The 12,826-nt window shown below is 33.9% G+C and overlaps 1 protein-coding gene across 24 annotated transcripts in view; it reads left to right on the forward strand.

Annotated features, from left to right (window-relative positions):
- Slc4a7 (solute carrier family 4 member 7) overlaps window positions 1-12,826 on the forward strand; it is a 113,769-nt gene that overhangs the window by 81,040 nt on the left and 19,903 nt on the right. For all 24 annotated transcript variants that reach the window (XM_087182173.1, XM_087182182.1, XM_087182186.1 and 21 more), the window contains 6 exons: window positions 607-781; window positions 4,399-4,532; window positions 5,693-5,938; window positions 8,142-8,247; window positions 10,101-10,262; window positions 10,628-10,741. In XM_087182173.1, coding sequence (XP_087038299.1) covers window positions 607-781; window positions 4,399-4,532; window positions 5,693-5,938; window positions 8,142-8,247; window positions 10,101-10,262; window positions 10,628-10,741 — 937 coding nt within the window. The remainder of the gene's footprint in view (window positions 1-606; window positions 782-4,398; window positions 4,533-5,692; window positions 5,939-8,141; window positions 8,248-10,100; window positions 10,263-10,627; window positions 10,742-12,826) is intronic.

Raw genomic sequence — 12,826 nt, forward strand, 5'->3', positions numbered from 1 at the left:
CTTTTAGTTTTATTGATATACATACAAGTTTGACTACATATAAAGTAAAGTAAAAAGTACTGAAATCATTTTAAGGTTTTTCTTTCTCCTAGGCAGAAATATTCATATAACTAAAGCACTAATTTTTAAAGGTATTATAGCCATTAACTGCTTGTGCACAGTATACTACATTCCTACTATAGGAATTATAGTTGCCTTCTTGATATAGCTGATAGTTCCTGCTAAGATTTATGATAGACAATAATTAATGGAATTACTGTGTGCATTTTCATGATTAGGTTTTATTTATTGCATTTTTCCTTATAAATTTGTGTCCAAAGTTACATTTACTCATATATATAAAATCATTTGCCTGCAGTCTTTTCAGTATATAGTCCATAAAATAATGTGTATGTCTCTTTTTAACTTAATGAGATCTTTCATCCGTCATCAATAGATTAGATTTATGAGTGTATCTTCTAAAATTTACACCATGATTTGAATTGGATTTTAATTTTTGTTGACAGAACAGTAGGCACCAGCAGTTTTATGTAGCCCATAGTTTTAGTTTGAACTAGCTAGAATCCTCTAGTGTACAGTTTGACGAGTTTCATCTCACCTATTTAGGCTTTTTGGTGGTTTGATACTTGACATCAAAAGGAAAGCACCTTTTTTCTTGAGTGACTTCAAGGATGCATTAAGCCTGCAGTGCCTGGCCTCGATTCTTTTCCTATACTGTGCCTGTATGTCTCCTGTAATCACTTTTGGAGGGCTGCTTGGAGAAGCTACAGAAGGCAGAATAGTGAGTACAAAGATTGGTAGTGGCCAGGCTCTTAGCTCTTCAGAGGCAAGTGTTTGTATGCATTTGTCTCACTATTCATACTTTTATTTGAAGAGTCTACCCAAACCTGTCCCAAAGCAGACTTCCCCCAAGGTAATTGCTGTGGAAAACAAGGGGAAGCCATTTGAACAGGAGAAGATGCACAGTTGAGGTAAAAAAAAAATAAAAAAAAATTTAAAAAAAGGAAAAAAAAAGTTTATCCTGCCTTGCTGGATGGAATGGTTTTATAAATTGAGTAAAAGGCTTGTATTGTCTTCTGGGTGGGGTGGATTTTGGGGAAACCAATGGAACTGATCCTGGGGGTGGGTCATGGGTGGGAGGAATTTACCCTCATCCTATAAGGTATCATAGGATTAGTTAGTTGTGTGATTAATATTAACTCATCAGCCCTGGTGTATAGGTCTAGATTAGATATTTGGAAGAATAGAATGTAATTGTAGAGATGATAGATTTTTGAAGTACAAAATTTTTTGTTTTGTTTACATTAAATCTGTGTAAAAGTAGCCAAAGCTTTTATTTGGAAAATAAAATTAAAAGTTGCCTGCATCTTTTAATATAACTAGAAAGAAAGTTTAATGTTTTTCTGTATTTGAAATTACTGTATTAGGACCTGTGGTGCTTTGAAAAATCTTGAAAGTTTGTTTTTGGTATTTTTTTCTTTGGAGGGGGCCTATATGTATTCTTTAGTGGCCTTTAAATGAGATGATTTATAATTCTTCAGTTTATTGTAATTAATATTTAATAATATTAAATTTGATACTTGCAGAAAAATTTGTACTTTTCTACATAAAGGGTAAAAATTAGTCAAACCTAAATAATGATATTTGTTCAGTTAAGGTGTTTTGTGACTTGAAAATGAAATAAAGCTGACAACTGAAATTTTCTTTCAACTCTTTATATTTGATTACTTAGATTGTTTTATGCTATTTTTTAATCATTGTATCAAATGTATATAGTCTTACTGAGTTGCTTTATATGCTGTCACAAATTGTACTTGTCACTCTGCTGGTCCCTGTGGAAATGTATTCTGTTACCATCATGGAAATAACTGCTGCTTTGCTCATCGACTGTCACTGCTTGCCCATTTCCTTCTACTGTTTGCACTGTGTGCATGTGGTAGTGTGTTAGGAGCTGGAGGAGGACAGACAGATGTAAGAACATGTGTCTCCTGTTCCCAGTGACCCTCCCTTTAATGAAAGGGGTTGTAACATACACAGTTACCATGCCATTGTACACTGGGCTACATGAGTGTGAGGTAAAAGTAGAGCTGTGGGAGCTGAAGAATAGAAGTAGAGAAAGCGGGGGTATTATGGAGGAAAAGAATATGAAGCTGTGTTTGTTTTCAGTTGACTTGTTAAAATTTCAAGTAGAAATGGATATATTAGGAGGTACAATTTCAGAGGTGTAGAGTGGTAAGAAGGAAAAGTAAACATTAGAAATCACTAACATATGAGTGAGGGTTAAAACTAAAATAGATGAGAGAGAAGTAAGAATGTATGGAAAGGAGGAAGATTGAAATGGAAGAGGAAGATGTCCAAGTCAGTTAGGTTCGGGTACCATCATAGCCTTTGAAGTTGAATGAAGATGGCATCATTTTGTGAACACCACACTAGTAGTTTTGAGGAGAAGACCTTAGTGACAGTACAGTAGCAGGTAGTACAGCACTGTGTGAGGGAAGGGAGGGGAAACTACTGACAGGTAAAATGGGAACTTGTTAATTTGAAATGAAATGGGGAAGACAGTATAATGGGGCTGTTGTCTTTAGAAAAAGACTAGATCTGGGTATGGGAAAGTTTTATTGCTGTAAATGTGACAATAGGCTGTAGGGGTAGAATGAAAGGAAGGATTTCATGTGTCAATATCTGCTTTTTAACCTGAGGGGAACCTTAATTTTGTGCCCTTCTGTGCTTGTTAACATTTTTTGGGGGGTTATTCTCTTTTTTTAGGGGATTTTCTTTCTCTCGATATCATTTACACGTTTTTTAAATTTTAACTTAAGCACTGCCTAAATTTCTTCCTACATATGCATATTCTAATAGAACTAAAGATTCTGTGGTGGCTTACCTGTGTCTTCTAGCACAAACATTTTCCTACAGGCAGGAAAACAAATTTATCCCATACCGTGACCAAATGTATGATTGTTACAGATGCCTTTCCTTTGTGTTGCTGAAAAAGAAATTTGTATGTGGTTTTACTCCTGTTTTTATCTTTTTTTTGTGTGTGTGGTACTGGGGATTGAACTCGGGTCCTTGTGCTTGCCAAGCTCCTGTTTTTATCTTAATAGTTGATTTGTACTTTTATTATCAACTATTATTTTGGGATTCGGATTTTGAATGATGTTACTACAATTCATAGGGAGAATTGCTACCATTTATTATTTTCCATTTGCAAAACACTATGCTTGTTAGGCGTTGTTAAAAACATTGAAGTTCTCCTACTTGCCATCACCCCCATTTAAAGTGAGACAGCCTGTAGGCTTGAACAGTCATAGCTCAGCACTCAGCATTAGCCAGGCTTCTGCTTCACATCTAGTTTGGAAGCTTTGCTCTTCTGCTGCTGCCGTGCTGCCTCGTGCTGCCTCGTGCTGCCTCGTGCTGCCTCTCGGGTCAGGAGGGTTTTTTTTTTTGTTTTGGTTTGTTTGTTTGTTTGTTTGTTTTTTAACCACCTTCTTTCTCTTGCCTTCACCAGTGATGACCTTTCCCTCCTGGATAGTGCATTCCAGTTGTCCTTGATGTTTCTGACTAATAAACTGTTTTCTTTCTGATCTGTCTCTTTTGTCAAGTGGTTTAGTGTATCAACACACTTTACTGTTTATAACCTAATCTTGTACTGGGTTTGGTTTAAAATTTCTCTGAGCCTTTTTCTCATTTTACTTTCTGTCTGTCTGTCTGTCTCTCTCTCTCTCTCTCCCCCCCCTTCCCCCTCCCCCTCCCTCCCTCCCTCTCTCTGCCCAGCTTTAATGATAAAATGGTTACTCATTTATGGTTGCTATGGATTTTGTAGATTTTTTTGATATATTTTATGTTAAGTATTTCATTTTTTGATAGAAATTAATTAAGCCTATCAGATCAATTGCTTTCATGTTATGCAAAAAGTTGCTGTTTAGAAATCAGCTTGAAAAAGATAGGGTCACATGTTAACTTACTATTTATTCAAAAGATTTTTTTTTTTGCCGCACCATATTGAGTAACTTGTATTTTTATTTTTAAATGAACTATTTAAAGCATACAGAAATAACCTTTTTTACTTACCACAGACTTAAAACATCCATAAAGTTGAAGCCCTGTATGTGTTTCTTCCATGTACTTTTTGCAACTTGTGTCTCACAGTATTGAGTTTTGAATTAAAGGTGATTACAGAAAGTTTCACTTAAATATCCAAAAAGAAAACAATTTTCTCCTTGTATTTAAATTGTTTTTGTAATTTCCATATTTAAAATGTAAATTCAGGACTCTTAAGTTTTTGCTTTATACCTGCTTAGTATTTTTATGTTCTAGATATCTTGCATGTATTATGTAGTAGGTTAGAGAGACGTTTATGATGCATTGCTTCTATCTGTTTCTTTTTTCCTTGAACAGAGTGCAATAGAGTCTCTCTTTGGAGCATCGTTAACTGGGATTGCCTATTCATTGTTTGCTGGGCAACCTCTAACAATACTGGGGAGCACAGGTCCAGTTTTAGTGTTTGAAAAAATTTTATTTAAATTCTGCAGGTAAGTTATAATTCTCTGCTCATCACATGTATTTGCATGTGTGTATAACTGTATATTCTTTATTAGCTTAAAGTTCATTTTATATATTTTACAGTTGAAATGATCTGATTAGTATATGTATTTTCAGTATTTTGGGGGCAATTGTGGTTGATCCTACCAAGGCCCCCAACACCATCCCTACCTCAGTAACTTAGAAGTGTAGAAAATAAGATTGCCCTTTAGTATAAAATTAATGGATTTGAGTAATAATAAGCAAATCACTTGAGAAATGAAAGTTCTTTGTACTAGTAGGAAGTTGTTTATCTCAAACTGTTAGGCAGTATGTTGGTCTTACATGGGAAGTTTAGAAAGAATTGGGTCTGAAAGGCTCAGATTCACTACCAGGCTGTCCCTCTTAACAGATAGGATCAGGGGAGTGAAGCAGTCAGGACAAAGTGTCAGTGTCCACTGGCTAGGTTGCTTGTAGTGTAGAAAATAAATACACGGTTCTGTAGCTAGTAGACTCTGTTTTTGACATAACCAGTACTGTTCCTTTCCTGACAAAAACTCAGTTGAATGTTTTAGCCTGAGACAACTTGATGACATTGACATACTTCATGGTTCTAATTCTCTTGTTGTCATTCTAAATAAGCTGATACTGAGTCTAATCTGGCAGCCACATGGATTAATAGAGAATGAGATGACCTGAAGTATAGACCCTGTTAGTAATTTCGTATTTGAAATTTAAAATTAGAATCACTTTACTGTGGTGATAACTGTGGGAGGGGAAGAGTTAGTGGTTGTTGGCAAGGTATTGGAGCAGTGGGTGTCTTTTTACTGTATCGACAGAGTTTTTGGATCTTCAAAGAGTGAGATACAATTGTTCTATTATCTGTTATTTACTCCTCATAACTGATTTCTAATGTGAGGTCTAATGATTTTGAAATATTTATCACCTCGAAGATTTTCACTGTGAATCTTTTATGTAAGTATAATAACCCATAAGTCATCAATTGAAGGAGAAAAATACATGGAGCTTAATTTAGTCATTTTATAATTTTGTAATTCTTTTTTAGGAATTACATATTGTAGTGCTTTTTTGATTGTTGTAAATAATTTTAGTTATAACTACTGTTCCACATACATATATTGATCATGTCCACATTTTTATTTTTAAACAGAGATTATGACCTTTCCTATCTGTCTTTAAGAACCAGTATTGGTCTGTGGACTTCTTTTTTGTGCATTGTTTTGGTTGCAACAGATGCAAGCAGCCTTGTGTGTTACATTACTCGATTTACAGAAGAAGCTTTTGCAGCTCTCATTTGCATCATATTCATCTATGAAGCTTTGGAGAAGCTCTTTCATTTAGGAGAAGTTTATGAGTTTAATATGCACAATGATTTAGATAAACTGACCAGCTACTCGTAAGTACTTCTGTTTCTCCCTAATATTAGAATACATGTTTGCCAGTGTCAGAGCTTAAGAAAATGAAGTTTTTGTTAAGTGTGATTTTTACTGTGTGTAGCTCTTAACTACCCAGCCAAATATATAGTAGTTGACTTACTTGTTTCCCATGAGGTTTTACCTCAATAGATATAAATACAATTGATCAAGTTCATTCATTTTTGTTCACTGAGGTAACTTATGTGTGTATGTTGAATCTTCCATTTAAATTGGATTGACAGTTATCTTACCATAAATTTGCATTGGGCAGTTAATTCATTAACCAAATCTTAGGATGTAGTAGGATGTAGGATTTTAAAAAATATTTATATATTCCTTATATTTTGCATCTTCACTAAGGTTTTGAAGTTTGTTAATATTTACTGAATTTTTTTAGTGTATCATTGTTTATGGAATATTTTCTTTGAAAGAAACATGAAATGAAAATGATTTTGAACTCTAGAATAAAATAGAATTCGAAGAGTCGTGTACAATAGTTATGAAACATTGGTAGATACAGTCAGTAAAAAGTAAAATTATCTAAGAAAATACCTATATATGCTGACTTTAGCAGTCATGCTCGGTGTAAATGTGGTATTCCATTTGATTGGCTTAAAGGGAAAAATGTGATCATCAAAAAAAAAAAAAAGGTGACAACCTTTCTCCTACCCCAATTCCTCCATTATTCTCTTCCCTTCGTACTTCTTTCTTCACCTGCTACCTTCCTTTGCTTTCCTTGCATATCTTCATCTTGGATGGACAAGTAGGGATGCTTATGAAAATTTCTATGTGACATTGACCTGTTTGAAAATATCAGAGATACTTTGATATGATACCAAACCTATAGTCAACTTCGTTCTGATGTACTTTATTTTCTTTTTTGGCTTCTCTCTTTGCCCTTTATCCTTTTGACCTTTTTGAAGCATAGCTTTTAATGTTAAGTGACAGCCTGTTACATTAGCACAATGTTTGTTTCTGGTTAAGTGAGTTTTCCATGTTGACTTCATTCACCTGACACCCTCTGAGCACCTGCAGACACTGTTTACAGTTGTCCAATTTATATTGTAGAGTTGTATTAACATCATAGCCCCTTTGCTGTATGAAGAAAGTGAAAATTTGGAGGTTAAAACTTTTAGATCAAAAGGCTGGTACATGATACAGCCTGGTTGGGCTCTAAATCTGACTTCCTGCCTTTTCTCAAATAGTTCATAACCTAACTGGGAGTATTCATGTTTGTTTCTTCTTTTTATTTTTTAAAATTTGTATTTCAAGGTTTCTTTGATTATTTGTATTTCTAGCTTTTTTAGGCAGTTGAAATAATTCTAGATAGGAACTGAACTCTGATCTTATCAATCTCCTAATTGTATTGTGATGGAAAACTTTTATTTATTTCAGTAAGGATGTGGTATTTATTATACACAATGGAGTACTCTGCCATAATGAATGATAAACTTGAGTCATTTTGTAGGAAAAGGAATGCACCTTGAAACCATAATGTTGTGAGATAAATCCAACTCAAGCTTGAATATCTTATATGAGGAACCCAAATTATGAAAAAAGAGCAAAAGAAAAGGTAGACAATAGGCAGTGGGGAGATAGATCTTCCTCAAATGGGAAAGAGATGAAGAGACAGGGAGGATGGTGTGAGGGGAGGGAGAGGGGATGAAAAAAAGAATTAAGATGTGTGCACCAACTCCACATAAAGAGTGTAAACATGTACTGCAAATGTGTACTAATTTAAAAAATGAATCTTAAGATCAGTAAAGGTTGAACAAGAATAGTAGGGCTTGCCAGAGCATAAAAAATTAATAGTACTGTATACTATTAATAGGTACTGTATACTATTAATACTATTAATGAATAGGACATATTCAACCAATTTGATTAAACATTTTATTAATATTTATTGATTTAGCTCAGTGGTTCTGCTGCCTGCCTCTCAAGCACAAGGTCCCGAGTTCGATCCCCAATACCAAAAAAAGAAAAAAAAAAGTATTTGTATTGGTTTTATTTATAGCATCCAAACTTTGTTTTGTTGTTTTTTGATATACTTTTACTTCCTAGTCCCCAAGCTTTGCAACATGGAAAAAAGTTAAGTTAAAAGCTACCACTTTGTGCAAATGATTTAGTTAATAGGAACATAAAATATAGGACCCCTAAAACTTTCTACTATTAATTTCTCAGATGTGTATGTATTCCACCTCCTGACCCTAGCAATGAAACTCTGGCACTGTGGAAGAAAAAGAATTTAACTGCACATAGTATTTCTTGGAGAAATCTCACGGTTATTGTAAGTGTATTATGAAATAAAGGTTTTTGTTAATATGTTAATCTGTTTCTTTAGCTTTTTCTGATTATATTAAATTTTCTCCTTGATGAATGGATATGTAGTATGTTTTCAGAATACAGTGTTATAACCAAATAGCATTTTGAGGGGTCATGCACTAAAAAGTATAGTCTGAAAAGAATGAAGCTGGTGAGGGAGATAAAAATGGACTGTATTTCACTTCCAGGACACAATTATGCAAAGATGTGAGTATGCTTGTGAACTTTGTCTAACTCTTAGAGGCCAGGCTGATTCAAGTATTAGGAGAACAGGAAGGAAAAGTGGCAAAAACATGTTAGGAGCATCTACTATGTGCTAAGGGCTATTGCAGGTATTCTGTAATATTGGGAAATGTCCTAGGCCCAGAATAGCCATGATATAAGACTTACATACTCATAAGCAAGACAAGGCTGGGAATTAGGAATAAGTATGTAGAGCTGTGTTAGTACTCAGAATTAAAACCAAAATTCCCTGAGCTGTGGGTTTTTTTTTTCTAATAACTTCTAAGTAACTACAGATCATTCCTTTCTTACTAAAGGTAATGGCCACTCACCGTATAATTTCCAAATTCATCTGAAATTTTATCCCATTGTTAATGTAAAGCTATGCTGTCCAATATGATATCCATTAATATGTATATTTAAATTAACTAAAATTAATGAGAAGTTTACTTTCTCAGTGAATAGCCAAACGTCAAGTGTCCAGCCACCTCCTGTGCCCACCAGCTTCTGTACTGAACAGTGCAGAGATTTATCATCTCCCTCTTGTATGGTGCTGATTTAAAGCACTAACAATCAGTAGTAAACTTAGATTCATGGTCCCCTATTTATAATTAAAAGTCATTTTTAAATGGTAGAGTTGTGGCTAATTAAGGTACTCAAGTGATTTGTAAAAGAATGTTTTTCATCATAAGTAAGTTGCCTAGGTGTTTTCAGTGTGTTTCCTTGATATTGAACAGGCCATGTTAGGTGATTGTTTTTATGGCTTTTAATTCCATGATTCGTGGATTATACTAGTTTTACTGTTCTCAGCACATGGAAATTGAAAGTAAATGGAACTTTTTAAATATTTTTCTTTTAGTAAACCTAAAGGTTTGTTTCGTTTATTTGTTCAAGTGAAGTCAGTAGGCTTTTATAATTACATTATATTATGCAATAATTTGTTCATATCATTGATTTTTTAATAAAAATATTATTTTATTGGTCACTTTTGCTCACGAAAGACCATGTGTTTAATCTTAAAGTCTTGAGTCAAATCAGGAAAGCTATCCAAAGTTTTTGTTACTGCCTTCCATTTAATACTATAGCTGTCTCCTATTTTTCATTATAAAAGAGCATAGTAGGTGTAAACCACCTGTCTGCTACTTTGGTTTTAAATGACCTGTTCAGAAATAAACAGTAAAATTATGAACTAGCAAGAATGTGCTAGAAACATTTCATAGTTCAATAGTCATTCTGAGCCATTCACTAAAGGAAGCATATAATTGCAAGAAAGGAGTAACTTGGGGCTGGGGATTTAGCTCAGTGGTTCTGCCACCTGCCTCGCAAGCTCAAGGTCCTGAGTTTGATCCCCGGTACCAAAACACAAAGAAGTAACTTGGAAATACTATTATTTCAGTGATTTATATGGACAAATAAACATTGCGTAACTCAAGATGTGTCTTACAGTTAATTGATAATACGTTATAGTTGATTTGGCAATGTCCTGTCTAAGTGAAACATAAAATTTCCATCTTAGAGTCAGTGAAATTCATTAATAATTTACTGAATATTTGAAAATTCCTTCCATCTCCTTTTTACCCTGCTCTTTTTTTCCAGGACTGTAAAACCTTTCATGGTGTATTTGTAGGATCAGCTTGTGGTCACCATGGACCTTATATTCCAGATGTGCTTTTTTGGTGTGTCATCTTATTTTTTACAACATTTTTTCTGTCTTCATTCCTCAAGCAGTTCAAGACCAAGCGTTATTTTCCTACCAAGGTAAATGGGATGAAATTTTGGTGTTCTGGTAATATTCTTGTTTTTATCCTTCTTTTATTTCAAAACAGTATTATTGTTTAAGGATAGTACTTGATGCCAGATAATAATGAAGAAATTACTTGTAGTGAAAAACACTGTGTCTGAGCTCACAAAGGAAGATCATGGTACCATGAGATAAAGGGTAGTTTAGTTGTAAATTGTGTTTCTTTGGGGAAAGAATTAGATATAAATGTATGTCACTGATTTCACTGTAGAGGTTTAAAATACCTTCCATACTTTTTAGTGAAACTGTATCTTGAAAGAGGACTTATTTAGAAAGGACACAGTGTTTTTGTGTTTATATTAACATATTCTGTTTAACACAGGTGCGGTCGACAATCAGTGACTTTGCTGTGTTTCTCACAATATTAATAATGGTTGCAATTGACTACCTTGTAGGAGTTCCATCTCCTAAACTTCATGTTCCTGAAAAATTTGAGGTAAGGATTAAAATAAGTGGCTATTTGTTATTTGACAATCAAACTACTTTTAATTGAGGCGCTGCCTGCCATTCATGGTGAAGAGTTGGGAGCCGTTTAAAAAATGGATTCTGCTTTCCTAGCTGGAGTTTTTGTTTCTTTGAAGTGCCTGTTAATATTACATGACTAGGTGGAATTCTAGATGTACTTTCCAAGGAAAAAGAAACATTCTTTTTTTCCTTTATAAATGTTTAGAAAGGCATTTTATCTGACAATAATAAGAGCGCTCCATATAACATTTTCCAGCAGAATCAGTAGAACATCAGATGTGTTCTACAAGAGAAACAGTATTTAATGGAAACCTTCATTTGAATTCTTCACTTTTGTAGGCCGGTTTCTGTTCAACTGTACCTTGGGTTCTATCTATGTGGATCACTTACATGCTTCTTTTTCAAGGAGATTTGCTACAGTTTGGAAAAAAAACTATCAGGTGAACTACGTAGTCTAAAAATGTTGAAAAGGTTAAGACAAGTTAGGTAGGTTGTGAATGCTGAAGATATAGAGAGATAGATAATGGCTTGCTTTTAACCACTTGACAGTTTACCTTGGGGTTCACTTGGGTAGTGCATTTGTTTATGTACTAACTCTTCCTGAGCATCACTTGGGCAGGTGTTATTTCAACCAGATGATTCTTAATATTGAATAAATCTGATAAAATTGTCATTTTTATATTTCTTGTTATATTATCTTATAAAAATTAATGAAAACAATGTACTTTTTGGTCATCTTGTATTTAATTGGACTGGTAAGTGGGTAATACTATAAAATATACAGGAATCTATTGTAAAAAATTAATTTATCAAAACATGCGCAGATATGGTACCATTTACAGTGGGGAAATTAAACAAATGTAAAGACACGGTATTAAATTACAACTGCTTAAAATTAACTCTAATGCTTATTGTGCTACTGTAATGATCTTGTAGCTACTGTACCTCCTGTTGCCATTTGCAGTGAGCTGAAGCACTGTGGACTTTCGTTTTACCACCTTTGGCCCTCCTCATCCCCCTGTGAGCGTGTTACTCTCCAGTAGACTGTATACCATATAAAAAGATCACTGATGGTTCTTATGTATTTTTCACTGTATATAATACATATACCATACAGTATATGTGTTCATATTATTGTTAAGGCTACAGGATGCTATTTGTAGTTTAGTTTTTGAGGGCCGGGAATTTAGCTCAATGGAATCGTGCCTGCCTGTAGTTAAGTTCTTGGGAAGCCAAAAGTTACAACTTAGATTTTCAATTATGAGTGGGGTCAGTGCCCCTAACCTCTCCACTCCACATTATTCAAGGGTCAGATTTACATTTTGTGTCATGTTACTGGTTATATTTATCTTTACATTTACAAAATTATGTGAATTTTTTAAAAAGTAGGTTACTAAAAGGAGATAAACTAAGGAGTATAATGAAGGTCATTCTAGTCTGTTTTATTGTTCAGTAGGAAAAAAATGTATCATCATTAAAACCAGTGGTTTTCGAAGTAGAATACATGGATGAAAAATGACCCATCAACATTTTTATAGACTCTATTTATATTTTATTTTAAAATAAGAAAAATTAAACCTCATATTTACTCTGTTGATAACCAATGTAATATTATAAAGAGTATAGAGCATTTGAGTTTATAACTTCAATTTTATTATTCTTATTTTTTTGTAACTAAGGGTTTATAATAAAAGCAGTTTGGAGACTTCTGTTTAAAAACCATAGACCAGTGATGGCGATCGTTTTAGAGCTTTCAATCATATAAACAGCTTGCTGTGGCATGCATGTCCTAGGTTTGCCAACATTGCCATAGACATTGTGCCACAAAAGATTTTGGATCATTAAGAAATGACTGATGTTTGGAAGTCACTATTTTTACCAAAAGAGTTTGGAGACTTCTGTTTAAGACCATAGACATTGTACCTGAAAGATTTGGAGTCGTTAAGAAATGACTTGTATTTAAATGTTTTTACCAAGTATTACGAGAACATATGAGTAGTTAAATGATGAATTAATAGTGGTTCAAAATATTGATGTATTTTCCTGTAATCCTAGT

The sequence above is a fragment of the Heterocephalus glaber genome, unplaced genomic scaffold, assembly GCF_053883595.1.
Source record: "Heterocephalus glaber isolate CG9 unplaced genomic scaffold, H.glaber_assembly_v1.0 deba00001472, whole genome shotgun sequence".
In the NCBI taxonomy this organism is placed as follows: domain Eukaryota; kingdom Metazoa; phylum Chordata; class Mammalia; order Rodentia; family Bathyergidae; genus Heterocephalus; species Heterocephalus glaber.